The sequence below is a fragment of the Dendrobates tinctorius genome, unplaced genomic scaffold (genome assembly GCF_039654945.1).
Source record: "Dendrobates tinctorius isolate UK_male_01 unplaced genomic scaffold, ASM3965494v1 ptg000196l, whole genome shotgun sequence".
NCBI classification, from domain to species: domain Eukaryota; kingdom Metazoa; phylum Chordata; class Amphibia; order Anura; family Dendrobatidae; genus Dendrobates; species Dendrobates tinctorius.
In genome coordinates, this window is record NW_027361863.1 from 1,334,649 (window position 1) to 1,346,871 (window position 12,223).

A 12,223-nucleotide genomic window follows, 5' to 3' on the forward strand; every position below is an offset into this window, starting at 1 on the left:
TGTGCAGGGAAGAAATAGAGAGGACTGTAGGGAAGGATTAGAGAGGACTGTATGGCAGTGCAGAGAAAGAATAGAGAGGACTGTTCAACATTTCTGAGAAACAATAGAGGACTGTGCAACAGTGCAGAGAAAGAATAGAGAGGACTGCAACAGTGCAGAGAAAGAATAGAGAGGACTGTGCAACAGTGCAGAGAAAATAGAGAGGACTGCACAGCTGTGCAGACAAAGAATAGAGAGAACTGTTGGGCTGTGCAGGGAAAGAATTGCGAGGACTGTGCAGGGAGGGAACAGAGAGGACTGTGCGGCTGTGCAGGGAAGGAATAGAGAGGGCTGTGCAGGGAAGGAATAGAGAGGACTGTGCAACAGTGCAGAGAAAATAGAGAGGACTGCACAGCTGTGCAGACAAAGAATAGAGAGGACTGTTGGGCTGTGCAGGGAAAGAATGGAGAGGACTGCAGGGAGGGAACAGAGAGGACTGTGCGGCTGTGCAGGGAAGGAATAGAGAGGGCTGTGCAGGGAAGGAATAGAGAGGACTGTGCAGCAGTGCAGAGAGAATAGAGAGGACTGTGCAGCTGTGCAGGAAAGGAATAGAGAGGACTGTGCAGCCGTGCAGAGAAAGAATGGAGAGGACTGTGCAGCAGTGCAGGGAAAGAATAGAGAGGACTGTGCAGCAGTGCAGAGAGAATAGAGAGGACTGTTCAACAATGCTGAGAAAGAATAGAGGACTGTGCGGCAGTGCAGAGAAAGAATAGAGAGGACTGTGTAACAGTGCAGAGAAAGAATAGAGAGGACTGTGCAGGGAAGGAATAGAGAGCAATGTGCGGCAGTGCAGAGAAAGAATAGAGAGGACTGTTCAACAATGCTGAGAAAGAATAGAGGACTGTGCATCAGTGCAGAGAAAGAATAGAGAGGACTGCACAGCTATGCAGACAAAGAATAGAGAGGACTGTGCGGCTGTGCAGGGAAAGAATGGAGAGGACTGTGCAGCTGTGCAGGGAAGGAATAGAGAGGACTGTGCGGCTGTGCAGGGAAGGAATAGAGAGGACTGTGCGGCTGTGCAGGGAAGGAATAGAGAGGACTGTGCAGCAGTGCAGAGAGAATAGAGAGGACTGTGCGGCTGTGCAGGGAAGGAATAGAGAGGACTGTGCAGCAGTGCAGGGAAAAAATAGAGAGGACTGTGCAGCAGTGCAGAGAAATAGAGAGGACTGTGCAACAGTGCAGAGAAAGAATAGAGAGGACTGTGTGGCTGTGCAGGGAATGAATAGAGGTAGAGGACTGTGCAACAGTGCAGAGAAAGAATAGAGAGGACTGTGCAACAGTGCAGAGAAAATAGAGAGGACTGCACAGCTGTGCAGACAAAGAATAGAGAGGACTGTTGGGCTGTGCAGGGAAAGAATTGCGAGGACTGTGCAGGGAGGGAACAGAGAGGACTGTGCGGCTGTGCAGGGAAGGAATAGAGAGGGCTGTGCAGGGAAGGAATAGAGAGGACTGTGCAACAGTGCAGAGAAAATAGGACTGCACAGCTGTGCAGACAAAGAATAGAGAGGACTGTTGGGCTGTGCAGGGAAAGAATGGAGAGGACTGTGCAGGGAGGGAACAGAGAGGACTGTGCGGCTGTGCAGGGAAGGAATAGAGAGGGCTGTGCAGGGAAGGAATAGAGAGGACTGTGCAGCAGTGCAGAGAGAATAGAGAGGACTGTGCAGCTGTGCAGGAAAGGAATAGAGAGGACTGTGCAGCAGTGCAGAGAAAGAATGGAGAGGACTGTGCAGCAGTGCAGGGAAAGAATAGAGAGGACTGTGCAGCAGTGCAGAGAGAATAGAGAGGACTGTTCAACAATGCTGAGAAAGAATAGAGGACTGCGGCAGTGCAGAGAAAGAATAGAGAGGACTGTGTAACAGTGCAGAGAAAGAATAGAGAGGACTGTGCAGGGAAGGAATAGAGAGCAATGTGCGGCAGTGCAGAGAAAGAATAGAGAGGACTGTTCAACAATGCTGAGAAAGAATAGAGGACTGTGCATCAGTGCAGAGAAAGAATAGAGAGGACTGCACAGCTATGCAGACAAAGAATAGAGAGGACTGTGCGGCTGTGCAGGGAAAGAATGGAGAGGACTGTGCAGCTGTGCAGGGAAGGAATAGAGAGGACTGTGCGGCTGTGCAGGGAAGGAATAGAGAGGACTGTGCGGCTGTGCAGGGAAGGAATAGAGAGGACTGTGCAGCAGTGCAGAGAGAATAGAGAGGACTGTGCGGCTGTGCAGGGAAGGAATAGAGAGGACTGTGCGGCAGTGCAGAGAAAGAATAAAGAGGACTGTGCAACAGTGCAGAGAAAGAATAGAGAGGACTGTGCGGCAGTGCAGAGAAAGAATAGAGAGGACTGTGTAACAGTGCAGAGAAAGAATAGAGAGGACTGTGCAGGGAAGGAATAGAGAGCAATGTGCGGCAGTGCAGAGAAAGAATAGAGAGGACTGTTCAACAATGCTGAGAAAGAATAGAGGACTGTGCATCAGTGCAGAGAAAGAATAGAGAGGACTGCACAGCTATGCAGACAAAGAATAGAGAGGACTGTGCGGCTGTGCAGGGAAAGAATGGAGAGGACTGTGCAGCTGTGCAGGGAAGGAATAGAGAGGACTGTGCGGCTGTGCAGGGAAGGAATAGAGAGGACTGTGCGGCTGTGCAGGGAAGGAATAGAGAGGACTGTGCAGCAGTGCAGAGAGAATAGAGAGGACTGTGCGGCTGTGCAGGGAAGGAATAGAGAGGACTGTGCGGCAGTGCAGAGAAAGAATAAAGAGGACTGTGCAACAGTGCAGAGAAAGAATAGAGAGGACTGTGCGGCAGTGCAGAGAAAGAATAGAGAGGACTGTGCAGCAGTGCAGGGAAAAAATAGAGGACTGTGCAGCAGTGCAGGGAAAAAATAGAGAGGACTGTGCAGCAGTGCAGAGAAATAGAGAGGACTGTGCAACAGTGCAGAGAAAGAATAGAGAGGACTGTGTGGCTGTGCAGGGAATGAATAGAGGACTGTGCAGCAGTTTCAGAGAAAGAATAGAGAGGACTGTGCAGCAGTGCACAGAAATAATAGAGAGGACTGTGCAGCAGTGCAGGGAAAGAATAGAGAGGACTGCGCAGCTGTGCAAAGAAATAATAGAGAGGACTGTGTGGCTGTGCAGGGAATGAATAGAGAGGACTGTGCAGGAGTGCAGAGAGAATGGAGAGGACTGTGCAGCAGTGCAGAGAAAGAATAGAGAGGACAGTGTGGCAGTGCAGGGAAAGAATAGAAAGGACTGTGCAACAGTGCAGGGAAAGAATAGAGAGGACTGTGCGGCAGTGCAGAGAAAGAATAGAGAGGACTGTTCAACAGTGCAGAGAAAGAATAGAGAGGACTGTTCAACAGTGCAGAGAAAGAATAGAGAGGACTGCGCAGCTCTGCAGAGAAAGAATAGAGAGGACTGCACAGCTGTGCAGAGAAAATAGAGAGGACTGCAGGGCTGTGCAGGGAAGGAATAGAGAGGACTGTGCAGCAGTGCAGAGAAAGAATAGAGAGGGCTGTGCAGGGAAGGAATAGAGAGGACTGTACAGCAGTGCTGAGAAAGAATAGAGAGGACTGTGCAGCAGTGCAGGGAAAGAATAGAGGACTGTGCGGCTGTGCAGGGAAAGAATAGAAAGGACCGTGTGGTAGTGCAGGGAAAGAATAGAGGACTGTGCGGCTGTGTACGGAAAGAATAGAGGACTGTGCGGCTGTGCAGGGAAAGAATAGAGTACTGTGCAGAGAAAGAATGGAGGACTGTGCGGCTGTGCAGGGAAAGAATAGAGGACTGTGCAGAGAAAGAATAGAGGACTGTGTGCGGCTGTGCAGGGAAAGAATAGAGGACTGTGCAGCTGTTCAGAGAAAGAATAGAGGACTGTGCAGAGAAAGAATAGAGAGGTTTGTGGTGCAGTGCAGAGAAAGAATGGATAGGTCTGTAGAAAGAGCAGAGAAAGAATAGAGAGGATTGCGCGGCTGTGCAGAGAAAGAATAGAGAGGACTGTGCAGCTGATTGAATAGCCACACAGAAGTTCTCACCATGATCTAGCAGAGTGCTTTGATACACCATTACAGCAGTTTCTTATATTGTACGCTGGAGTGCTGCTTTCTAATCTAAGGTCCCTGTCCCCAGCTTTACAGTTACCTGCTGCTGCTGGTTTCTTCTTCACCTCGTTCTCGTTCCCATAGACTTGCATTGAGCACTTGTTGCCTTTGACTTCCAGCCAGCCAGAAGTTGTGGAGCCAGAGCAGTGCCGATAAAAGGAGAAGAGGGCGAAAGGTAAGTATAAGACCAGGGGAAGGGACGTTAGATTGGTGGCACCACTCCGGCGCTTAAAAACAAACGTTGGAGTGGTGCTTTAAGAGCTCTCTATCCCATTTCTAAAGGGAAAGTCCTCGAAGTCTGATAGAGAGCACATTATTTCGGAGTGGAAGAAGTGTTGCCCAACATAAAATCAGAAGTCACTATAGGGGAGACGTGCACAGACTTGCCTCATGTACTTTTAATGTTTCTGCAAATACATTGTTGTATTAGCGTGAAATTATTATTTTTTGTGCCAACTGTTTTGAGGAGATTCTCGACCCCCATAATGTCTGTCACTTCCAGAACTGTGACAATATTGTACCTGGGCTCCACAATTAAAAAACAATCAGCGCAATACATTTGTAAAACGAAGACAAGAATGGCCATCATTAGAACATTACATTGTATTTTGTTCTGTTTGCAGTGATGAGGGTCACTAATTTTCCTAACTGGAAGGAATGGGGACGGTATTTACTACTAAAGCTTGGTACGGCGTGTAAATTCTTATTATGGCCTCATAATCTCATCAGCGGCAGCACAACGGCCAATATTTCCAGATGGTAAATCGCCCCCTCGATCCTAGCTAACACTGCTCGGACCAGATGAAGCTCCGCCATTTTCAGATCTGTTGATAACTATGACAGCGCCGCTATGGCGGTACAGTGACGGTATAACTACTGTGCGGCACTTATCTTATGTCTGCGATGGTTCAGACCATGCATTGACTTTCGATACTGACATTTTCCCATTAGATCTGATGTGAAAGTCGCAATCCAAAAGGGTCCATGTAATTATTCCGCCAAGACTGATCGTTGTCAATGAGACCTCTCCTGCTCAGCATAGGGGGACCGAGACCATAAGATAGGGCGACTGTTCTCATTATCCAGGATGGTCCTACTGAAATCTGTATATTTGAGAAACAGGAAAAATATGCATTTTCTATATTTTACATGATGTCCGAAAACATCAAGATGCGACTGAACTTCTACGATAATTTTCTACATTATAAATAATAATTATACATTCCGCAGCACTTTACATTTCAGAGGGGATTTGTACAGACAATAGACATTACAGCATAACAATAATCACATAGATTATAACAGATACCAAGAGCAATGAGGGCCCTGCTCGCAAGCTTACAGTCTATGAGGAAAGAGGTAGACACGAAAGGTGGGTGGTAACAGTTGCCCTGATTGTTTGGACCAGCCATAATGTTAAGTGTGTAACAGTACAGACACAGAGGGCTAATGGATGCATAAAGCATGTGGGAACATGATGCGGGAAATCTGGTTATGGTAAAACTTTTGGCTGTGCCACACAGGGATAGATTAGGTTAATGTGTTGAGGCGATAGGCCAGCCTGAATAAATGCCTTTTCAGGGCACGCTTAAAATTGTGGGGATTGGGGACTAATCGTATTGACCTGGGAAGTGCATTCCAAAGAATTGGCGCAGCAGGTGTAAAGTCTTGGAGACGGGAGTGGGAGGTTCTGATTATTGAGGATGCTAACCTCAGGTCATCAGGAGAACGGAGGGCGCGGGTAGGGTGGTATACTGAAACAAGGGAGATGTAAGGTGGTGCTGAGCCATGGAGGGCTTTGTGGGTGAGGGTAATAAGTTTATACTGAATTCTGGAGTGGATGGGTAGCCAGTGTAATGACTGGCACAAGGTAGAGGCATCGGTGTAACGATTGGTGAGGAATATGATCCTGGCTGCAGCATTCAAGACAGATTGGAGAGGGGAGAGTTTGGTAAGAGGGAGACCGATTAGAAGAGAGTTACAATAGTCGAGACGAGAATGAATAAGAGAAACAGTAAGAGGTTTTGCAGAGTCAAAAGTAAGAAAAGGTCGAATTCTAGAAATGTTTTTGAGGCTGCAGATGACAAGAGCGAGCCAGTGATCGGCTGTGGGGGGCAAAGGAAAGTATGACCCCAAGACAGCGGGCATGATGCTGGGGAGTAATAGTGGAACCACACACAAAAATGGCAATGTCGGGTATAGGTACATTAGTAGAGGGAGGAAACACAAGGAGTTCAGTCTTTGGCAGGTTCAGTTTCAGATATAGTGAGGACATGATGTTAGACACAGCGCTTAGACAATCGCCGGTGTTTTCTAGAAAGGCTGGCGTGATGTCAGGAGAAGAAACGTATAATTGGGTGTCATCAGCATAGAGATGGTACTGGAAACCAAAACCAAATCTACTGATTGTTTGACCAATAGGGGCAGTGTACAAGGAGAAGAGGAGGGGGCCTAGAACCGATCCTTGAGGAACCCCAACAGTAAGGGGAAGGTGAGAGGAGGAGGAACCGGCCAAAGATACAGTAAAGGAGCGGTCAGAGAGATAGGAGGAGAACCAGGAGAGAACGGTGTCCTTGAGGCCAATGGAACGGAGCATAGTGAGGAGGAGCTGATGATCCACAGTGTTGAATGCTGCAGAGAGATCGAAGAGAAATAGCATGGAGTAACGACCATTTGATTTAGCTGTTAGTAGATCATTAGAGACTTTAGTGAGGGCAGTTTCAGTAGAGTGTAAAAAGCGGAAACCGGATTGGAGAGGGTCGAGAAGAGGGTTATCAAAGAGATAGAGGATAAGAGGATAAGACGGGAGTGGACCAGGCGTTCCAGGAGTTTAGAGATGAAGAGAAGATTAGAGACAGGTCTATAGTTAGTGGCACAGTTTTAGTCGAGGGATGGATTTTTAAGTAGTGGATGTATGATGACATGCTTAAATGAGTAGGGAAAGATACCAGAAGAGAGAGAGAGGTTAAATATTTTAGTTAGGTGAGGGGTGACAGCAGGGGAAAGGGACTGGAGGAGATGTGACGAAAATGGGGAACTGGTGCAAGTGGTTGGGCAAGAAAATGCAAGGAGCCTGCTTACTTCTTCTTCTGTGACTGGTTCAAATCAGAGCGTGAGCTAGATGCAGTGGGGGAGGGAGGACAGTGCATGGCATGAGGTGATTGGGAGATTATTTCCTGTCTAATCTGGTCAATTTTGTCTTTGAAGTAATTGGCCAGATCGTCAGCTCGGAGCCCCTTGGTTGGGGCCTGTACTCTTGGGTTGAGTAGAGAATGAAAAGTGTCAAAGAGACGTTTCGGGTTATTGGACAGTGAGGTGATGAGGGTGTTGAAATAGGTTTGTTTGGAGAGGTGAAGGGCAGTGTTGTATGTTCTAAGCATAAGCTTATAATGGATGAAATCTTCGTGTAGATTGGATTTTCTCCACAGACGTTCGGCGCACCTGGAGCACCGCTGCAGGAAACGTGTTTGCAGGGTGTGCCAGGGTTGTCGCCGTCTGTGTTGTGGTGTTCTATTTCTAGGGGGTGCAAATTCATCCAGGGCACTTTGAAGTGTTTCATTGTAATGCTTCAATGCAGAATCAGGACATGAGAGGGAGGAGATAGGGGCCAATGAAGACTGCAAGTTCTTCATAAGTTTCTGGGTGTTAATGGCCTGTATGTTTCTATAAGTATGGACAGTGGGGGAATGAAAGAAGATTGTGGTCAGAGAGCGGGAGAGGGGAGTTTGCAAAATCATCTGTGGCGCCTCTAAGGCTCAGTCGCCACAGAGGTACTGCACCTCCTCCTGAGGTGTGGTGCCCCACCATCCAGGTAAGTTGGAGGCTCCTGACCACGCTCCAACACCTGCATCCCACACAACACGGTAGTTCAGCAAAGCCACATTGCGGCTCCCTGCTTGGAGTGTAGCAGAGCACCTTTGGTGGCTCCCTGCTTGGAACACGAAACGTGCTGGGAGGCGGGTGGAGTTAGTATACATAAAAGAGCTGGAGGGCTTAGGATTAGAGGTCAGTCAGTCAGTGAGTGACTCAGAGAGAAGTGAGGAGAGAGGGATGGAGGAAGGAGGTGCTGCAGCAGATCTCAGTGACCTGGGTCTGCTGGCACGGGAAAGGAAAGAAGGAGAAAGACATTGAACCGAAACCTGATCTTCCATAAGAAGGAAAGACTAGTACAGAACGTAGGAGTAAAAGGGAACAGAGGACGTGGGTTAGAGGAAGAACCCTGCCTAGAAGTTCTAAACGCAAGGCCGGGGCCCAGTCCCCGAGGTTGTATGGACACTAATGGTTCTACAGCAGACACCGGTGGAGTAGTGGGTTGTAAATGCACTACTCCCATCTAAGACTTGGGGGAACAACAGCAACATTGATAGTGAGCCAGGACTCAGGAGTAAGGAGTCCCCAAAGCAGGCTACAGCTGTGTGCCATACAAGTAGAGTTCTTGGGAACATCTGTCAGGAGGCACTCCAGTGTAACTCAGTACTAGGAGTACTTCACACTTAAAGGCGTTATAAGAGGAGACGTTCAGAAAGGCACATGTTGGCGGAGTGTTGGAAGGGAGCATTCCATCTGGCCTGGAGGTTGATTGAGTCCCTGACCCAGAGGACACAGCACGGAGGCAGGCACCTGTGTGTACTACAGACTGTGAGTAAAGCTTTGGAACTACAAGCCCTGGTGTCCTCCATTCATTCTTGCGCCAATGCACCCAGCACCGCTACATCTGGGTACCAGCTTCTACACCGCTTGTGCCTCTCCTTTCCCTCTATATCTACACTGCCCTGGGGCTACAGCTCCACCTGTGGGGAGCTTCACCATCTTGGCTGCAACACACCACCAGCCCCAGAGGATCTGCATGCAGCGTCGACCTAACATCTCACTTGCCTCACAAACTATTCATTTACATTCCATCATTTCCAATCTCCCGTTTACATTGGGCGCCCAGGGCCACGGACCGGGTCACCGCTACTGTGACACATCCCGCCGACGCCGGCCCGGTACCGAGTACCCCATGGCCCTGGGAGGGTGACCCACATCCACTGCACAAAGCCGAGAGAAGACCAAGTCGAGGGAGTTTCCGTCTTCATGTGTTGGAGAATTAGTAAGCTGCGAAAGGCCAAATGATGAGGTTAGAGATAAAAGTTGAGTAGCAGATGAGGAAAGGGGAAGAGCAATGGGGATGTTGAAATCTCCCATGATGAGGGTAGGGATATCACAGGAGAGAAAATGTGGAAGCCAAGTGGCAAAATGATCCAGGAACTGATGAGAGGGGCCGGGAGGACGATACACCAACGCCACTCGCATGGAGAAGGGGGTGTAGAGTCTGACGGCATGGACCTCAAAAGAAGGGAAGACTAGTGAGGGTAGTTGAGGGATAACCTGAAAGGTACATTTTTGTGATAGGAGCAGACCAACGCCTCCACCTGCTCTATTGTCTGATCTTGGGGTATGAGAGAAGTGTAGTTCCCCGTATGAAAGAGCAGCAGCAGCAGTAGTGTCTGACTGCTGGATCCAGGTTTCAGTAAGAGCCAGGAGGTTAAGAGAATTAGAAAGGAAAAAGTCATGAGTGAAGGAGAGTTTGTTACACACTGAGCGAGAATTCCAAAGTGCACAATTAAGAGAGACAGATGGCATGCAGGGAATATTAATAAGATTAGAGGGGTTTCTGAGTGTAGAAGTTGGGGGGTTTGACTTTCTATAACATGGGGGAACAGGGTTGGAAGCAATGTCTCCTGCGACTAGGAGGAGGATAGAAAGAGTGAGCAGATGGTTAAGTGATTTGTGAGAGCGTCTCTTATGTTGAATGGTGGGACTGACTGGATCTGTGCAATTTAACAATGTGAAAAGAGCGTGAGTGTTATACATAGGACAGGAAAGGAGCGAGGGGCCGATATGGATGGAGTGTAGAGAGTTAATGCCAGGGCGGTGGATGTGTATGAATGCAGCGGCCAGGATATAAATTACACAAATGCATATGGTATATGTTTGTTGTAATCCAAATGTACAGGGAGTAGATGTATATAAATGTCTTACCTGTCTCCTGCCCTGTTATAACTGCCAGTACTTTGATACATGTATTTCGATTACATGTGCATAAATGCCCACTGCATAAATGCTCCCCCAAGCTATGTCTGAATATATAGGAGGCTATTATAAAGAATTCAACTGTCTCTACCCAAAAATATACATTAGATTTTTCATTAGAGCCTCAGCCAAGATTAAAGTTGGGGGAAAGATGTAGGCACAGTTTAGGTGGAGATCCCCCATCCTACCTGACTTTTTATCACAGTCATATATAAAAGGGCTGGCATTGTGCTCTTGTTCTCATTTGACAGATACTATGAAAGACAATCTGCAGATCCTGTTATTTATTGTCTTACCTCCCCTCTATGTACCATACAGTCCACCGCCTGTTGTCAAGTGTAATCAGTCTCTTGCAGCACAGATACCGAGATGGATTGCAATAACTGGGGGGTTTGTATAGGTACAGGAAGTGATGGCGGGTCTGTCTCTTTACTGGAAATGGGGGCAGGTCTCTTCAAAAAGTTGGGGCAGGTCTTTGTCTCTGCAGGAAGTGAGGGTGGGTCTTTAAATTAATCTTTACAGGAAGTGGGGTGGGTCTTTGTCTCTCTGCAGAAAATGGCGATGGCTCTTTGTATATTTACAGGAAGTGGGGCCAAGTCTTTGTCTCTTTACAGGAACACGGGTGGGGTTGTCTGTTTACAGGAAGAAGGGGTGGGTCTTTGTTTTTTAACAGGAACTTTGGGCAGGTCTTTGTATATTTACAGGTAGTGAAGGCGGGTCTTTGTCTCCACAGGAGGTATGGCCAAGTATTTGTGTCTTTACAGGAACTGGAGTCGGGTTTTTTTCTCCCTACATGAATTGGGGGGGTCTTTTTCTCTTTACAGGAAGTGGGGGCAGGTCTTTATATCTTTACAGGAAGTGGGGCAGGTCTTTGTTTCCACAGGAAGTAGAGGTGGGTCTTTGCATCTTTAGAGGAAGTGGGGACAGATTTTTCTCCCTGCAGGAAGTGGAAACAGGTCTTTGTCTCTACAGGAAGTAGAGGCAGGTCTTTGTCTCTACAGGAAGTAGAGGCAGGTCTTTGTCTTTGCAGGAAGTTGAGGTAGGTCTTTGTCTTTATATGAAATGGTGGCAGATCTTTGTCTCTACAGGAAGTGGGCCCAAGTCTTTGTCTCTTTACAGGAATTCAGGGCTGGTTTATATCTCTACAGGAAGTGGAGCTTTGTCTCTGCTTCTGCTCTTCAGTCTCTCAAAAAGCATACACTCTTAACAGAGAGGTGGCCTGAGATGCATACAGTCCCTCCCCCCAGAAATGCATGCTAGTGTAAGGAAGTGGCAGGGACTCTCACGTGCCTCCTCTCCCCTGAACGCTGTTCGCATGATTACATGCGGCACCTCATCGTTTATTAATGTGAAATGTAATGTTTGTGTATTGTAGTGTTATGTACTCTGTATAGGGTTAGGATTTGGGATAGAAGCTAGCATAGAGTAGCAAAGGTTAGAACAGAAGGGGGCTTATTACAGAATAGATAAGAGTGTTAGTTAGATCAGGCAGCATAGGAGTTAAACAGATGGCAGAGGCCACAGAGTAGAGCAGCACAGAGTAGGGAGATATAGGAAAGGGACTTCCTGTTTAGGCAGCAGAGCCAGGGCAGCCTGCAGGGCAGGTTGTGTGAGAGGCAGTGGAGCAGGCAGTTACTGGCTGTGGGGATAAAGCTGCGTCAGTAAGGGGCCCCAAGAGGAGACTAGTGCAGTAAGGCACCAGCTCAACAGGACCATCCCCAGGAAGGATCCAGGGTCTATGACCAGGGCGGAACAGCAGAGATGGCATTCCCGGAACCTTTCCCAATTGGAATAGGACAAGGGGCTGACAGGGAGCTGGTGACGTCGGCGACTTGGATGTGAAACGTTTTGTCAAACAAGACGGCAGGAGGAAAGAGATTACGGAAAGAGTAGTCTGCCCGGAAGGCAGGGAAAGCGCAGGAAACGTGGCTCTATGTGAATTCTGCTGCCAAGGTGATGAGTGCCCTTTTGATAAGTAAAGTTGAACTGTTTGTAAAAGGCTGTGACTACGAGGTGTTATGTGAAACTT

General features: G+C 48.0%; 2 protein-coding genes across 7 annotated transcripts in view; one reads left to right on the forward strand and one right to left on the reverse strand.

Moving 5' to 3' along the window:
* ADAM12 (ADAM metallopeptidase domain 12) overlaps window positions 1-12,223 on the forward strand; it is a 771,113-nt gene that overhangs the window by 753,493 nt on the left and 5,397 nt on the right. The window lies entirely within an intron of this gene.
* FANK1 (fibronectin type III and ankyrin repeat domains 1) overlaps window positions 5,052-12,223 on the reverse strand; it is a 156,670-nt gene continuing 149,498 nt past the window's right edge. For all 6 annotated transcript variants that reach the window (XM_073552768.1, XM_073552769.1, XM_073552770.1 and 3 more), the window contains one exon: window positions 5,052-5,222. In XM_073552768.1, coding sequence (XP_073408869.1) covers window positions 5,067-5,222 — 156 coding nt within the window. In that variant the 3' untranslated portion in view covers window positions 5,052-5,066. The remainder of the gene's footprint in view (window positions 5,223-12,223) is intronic.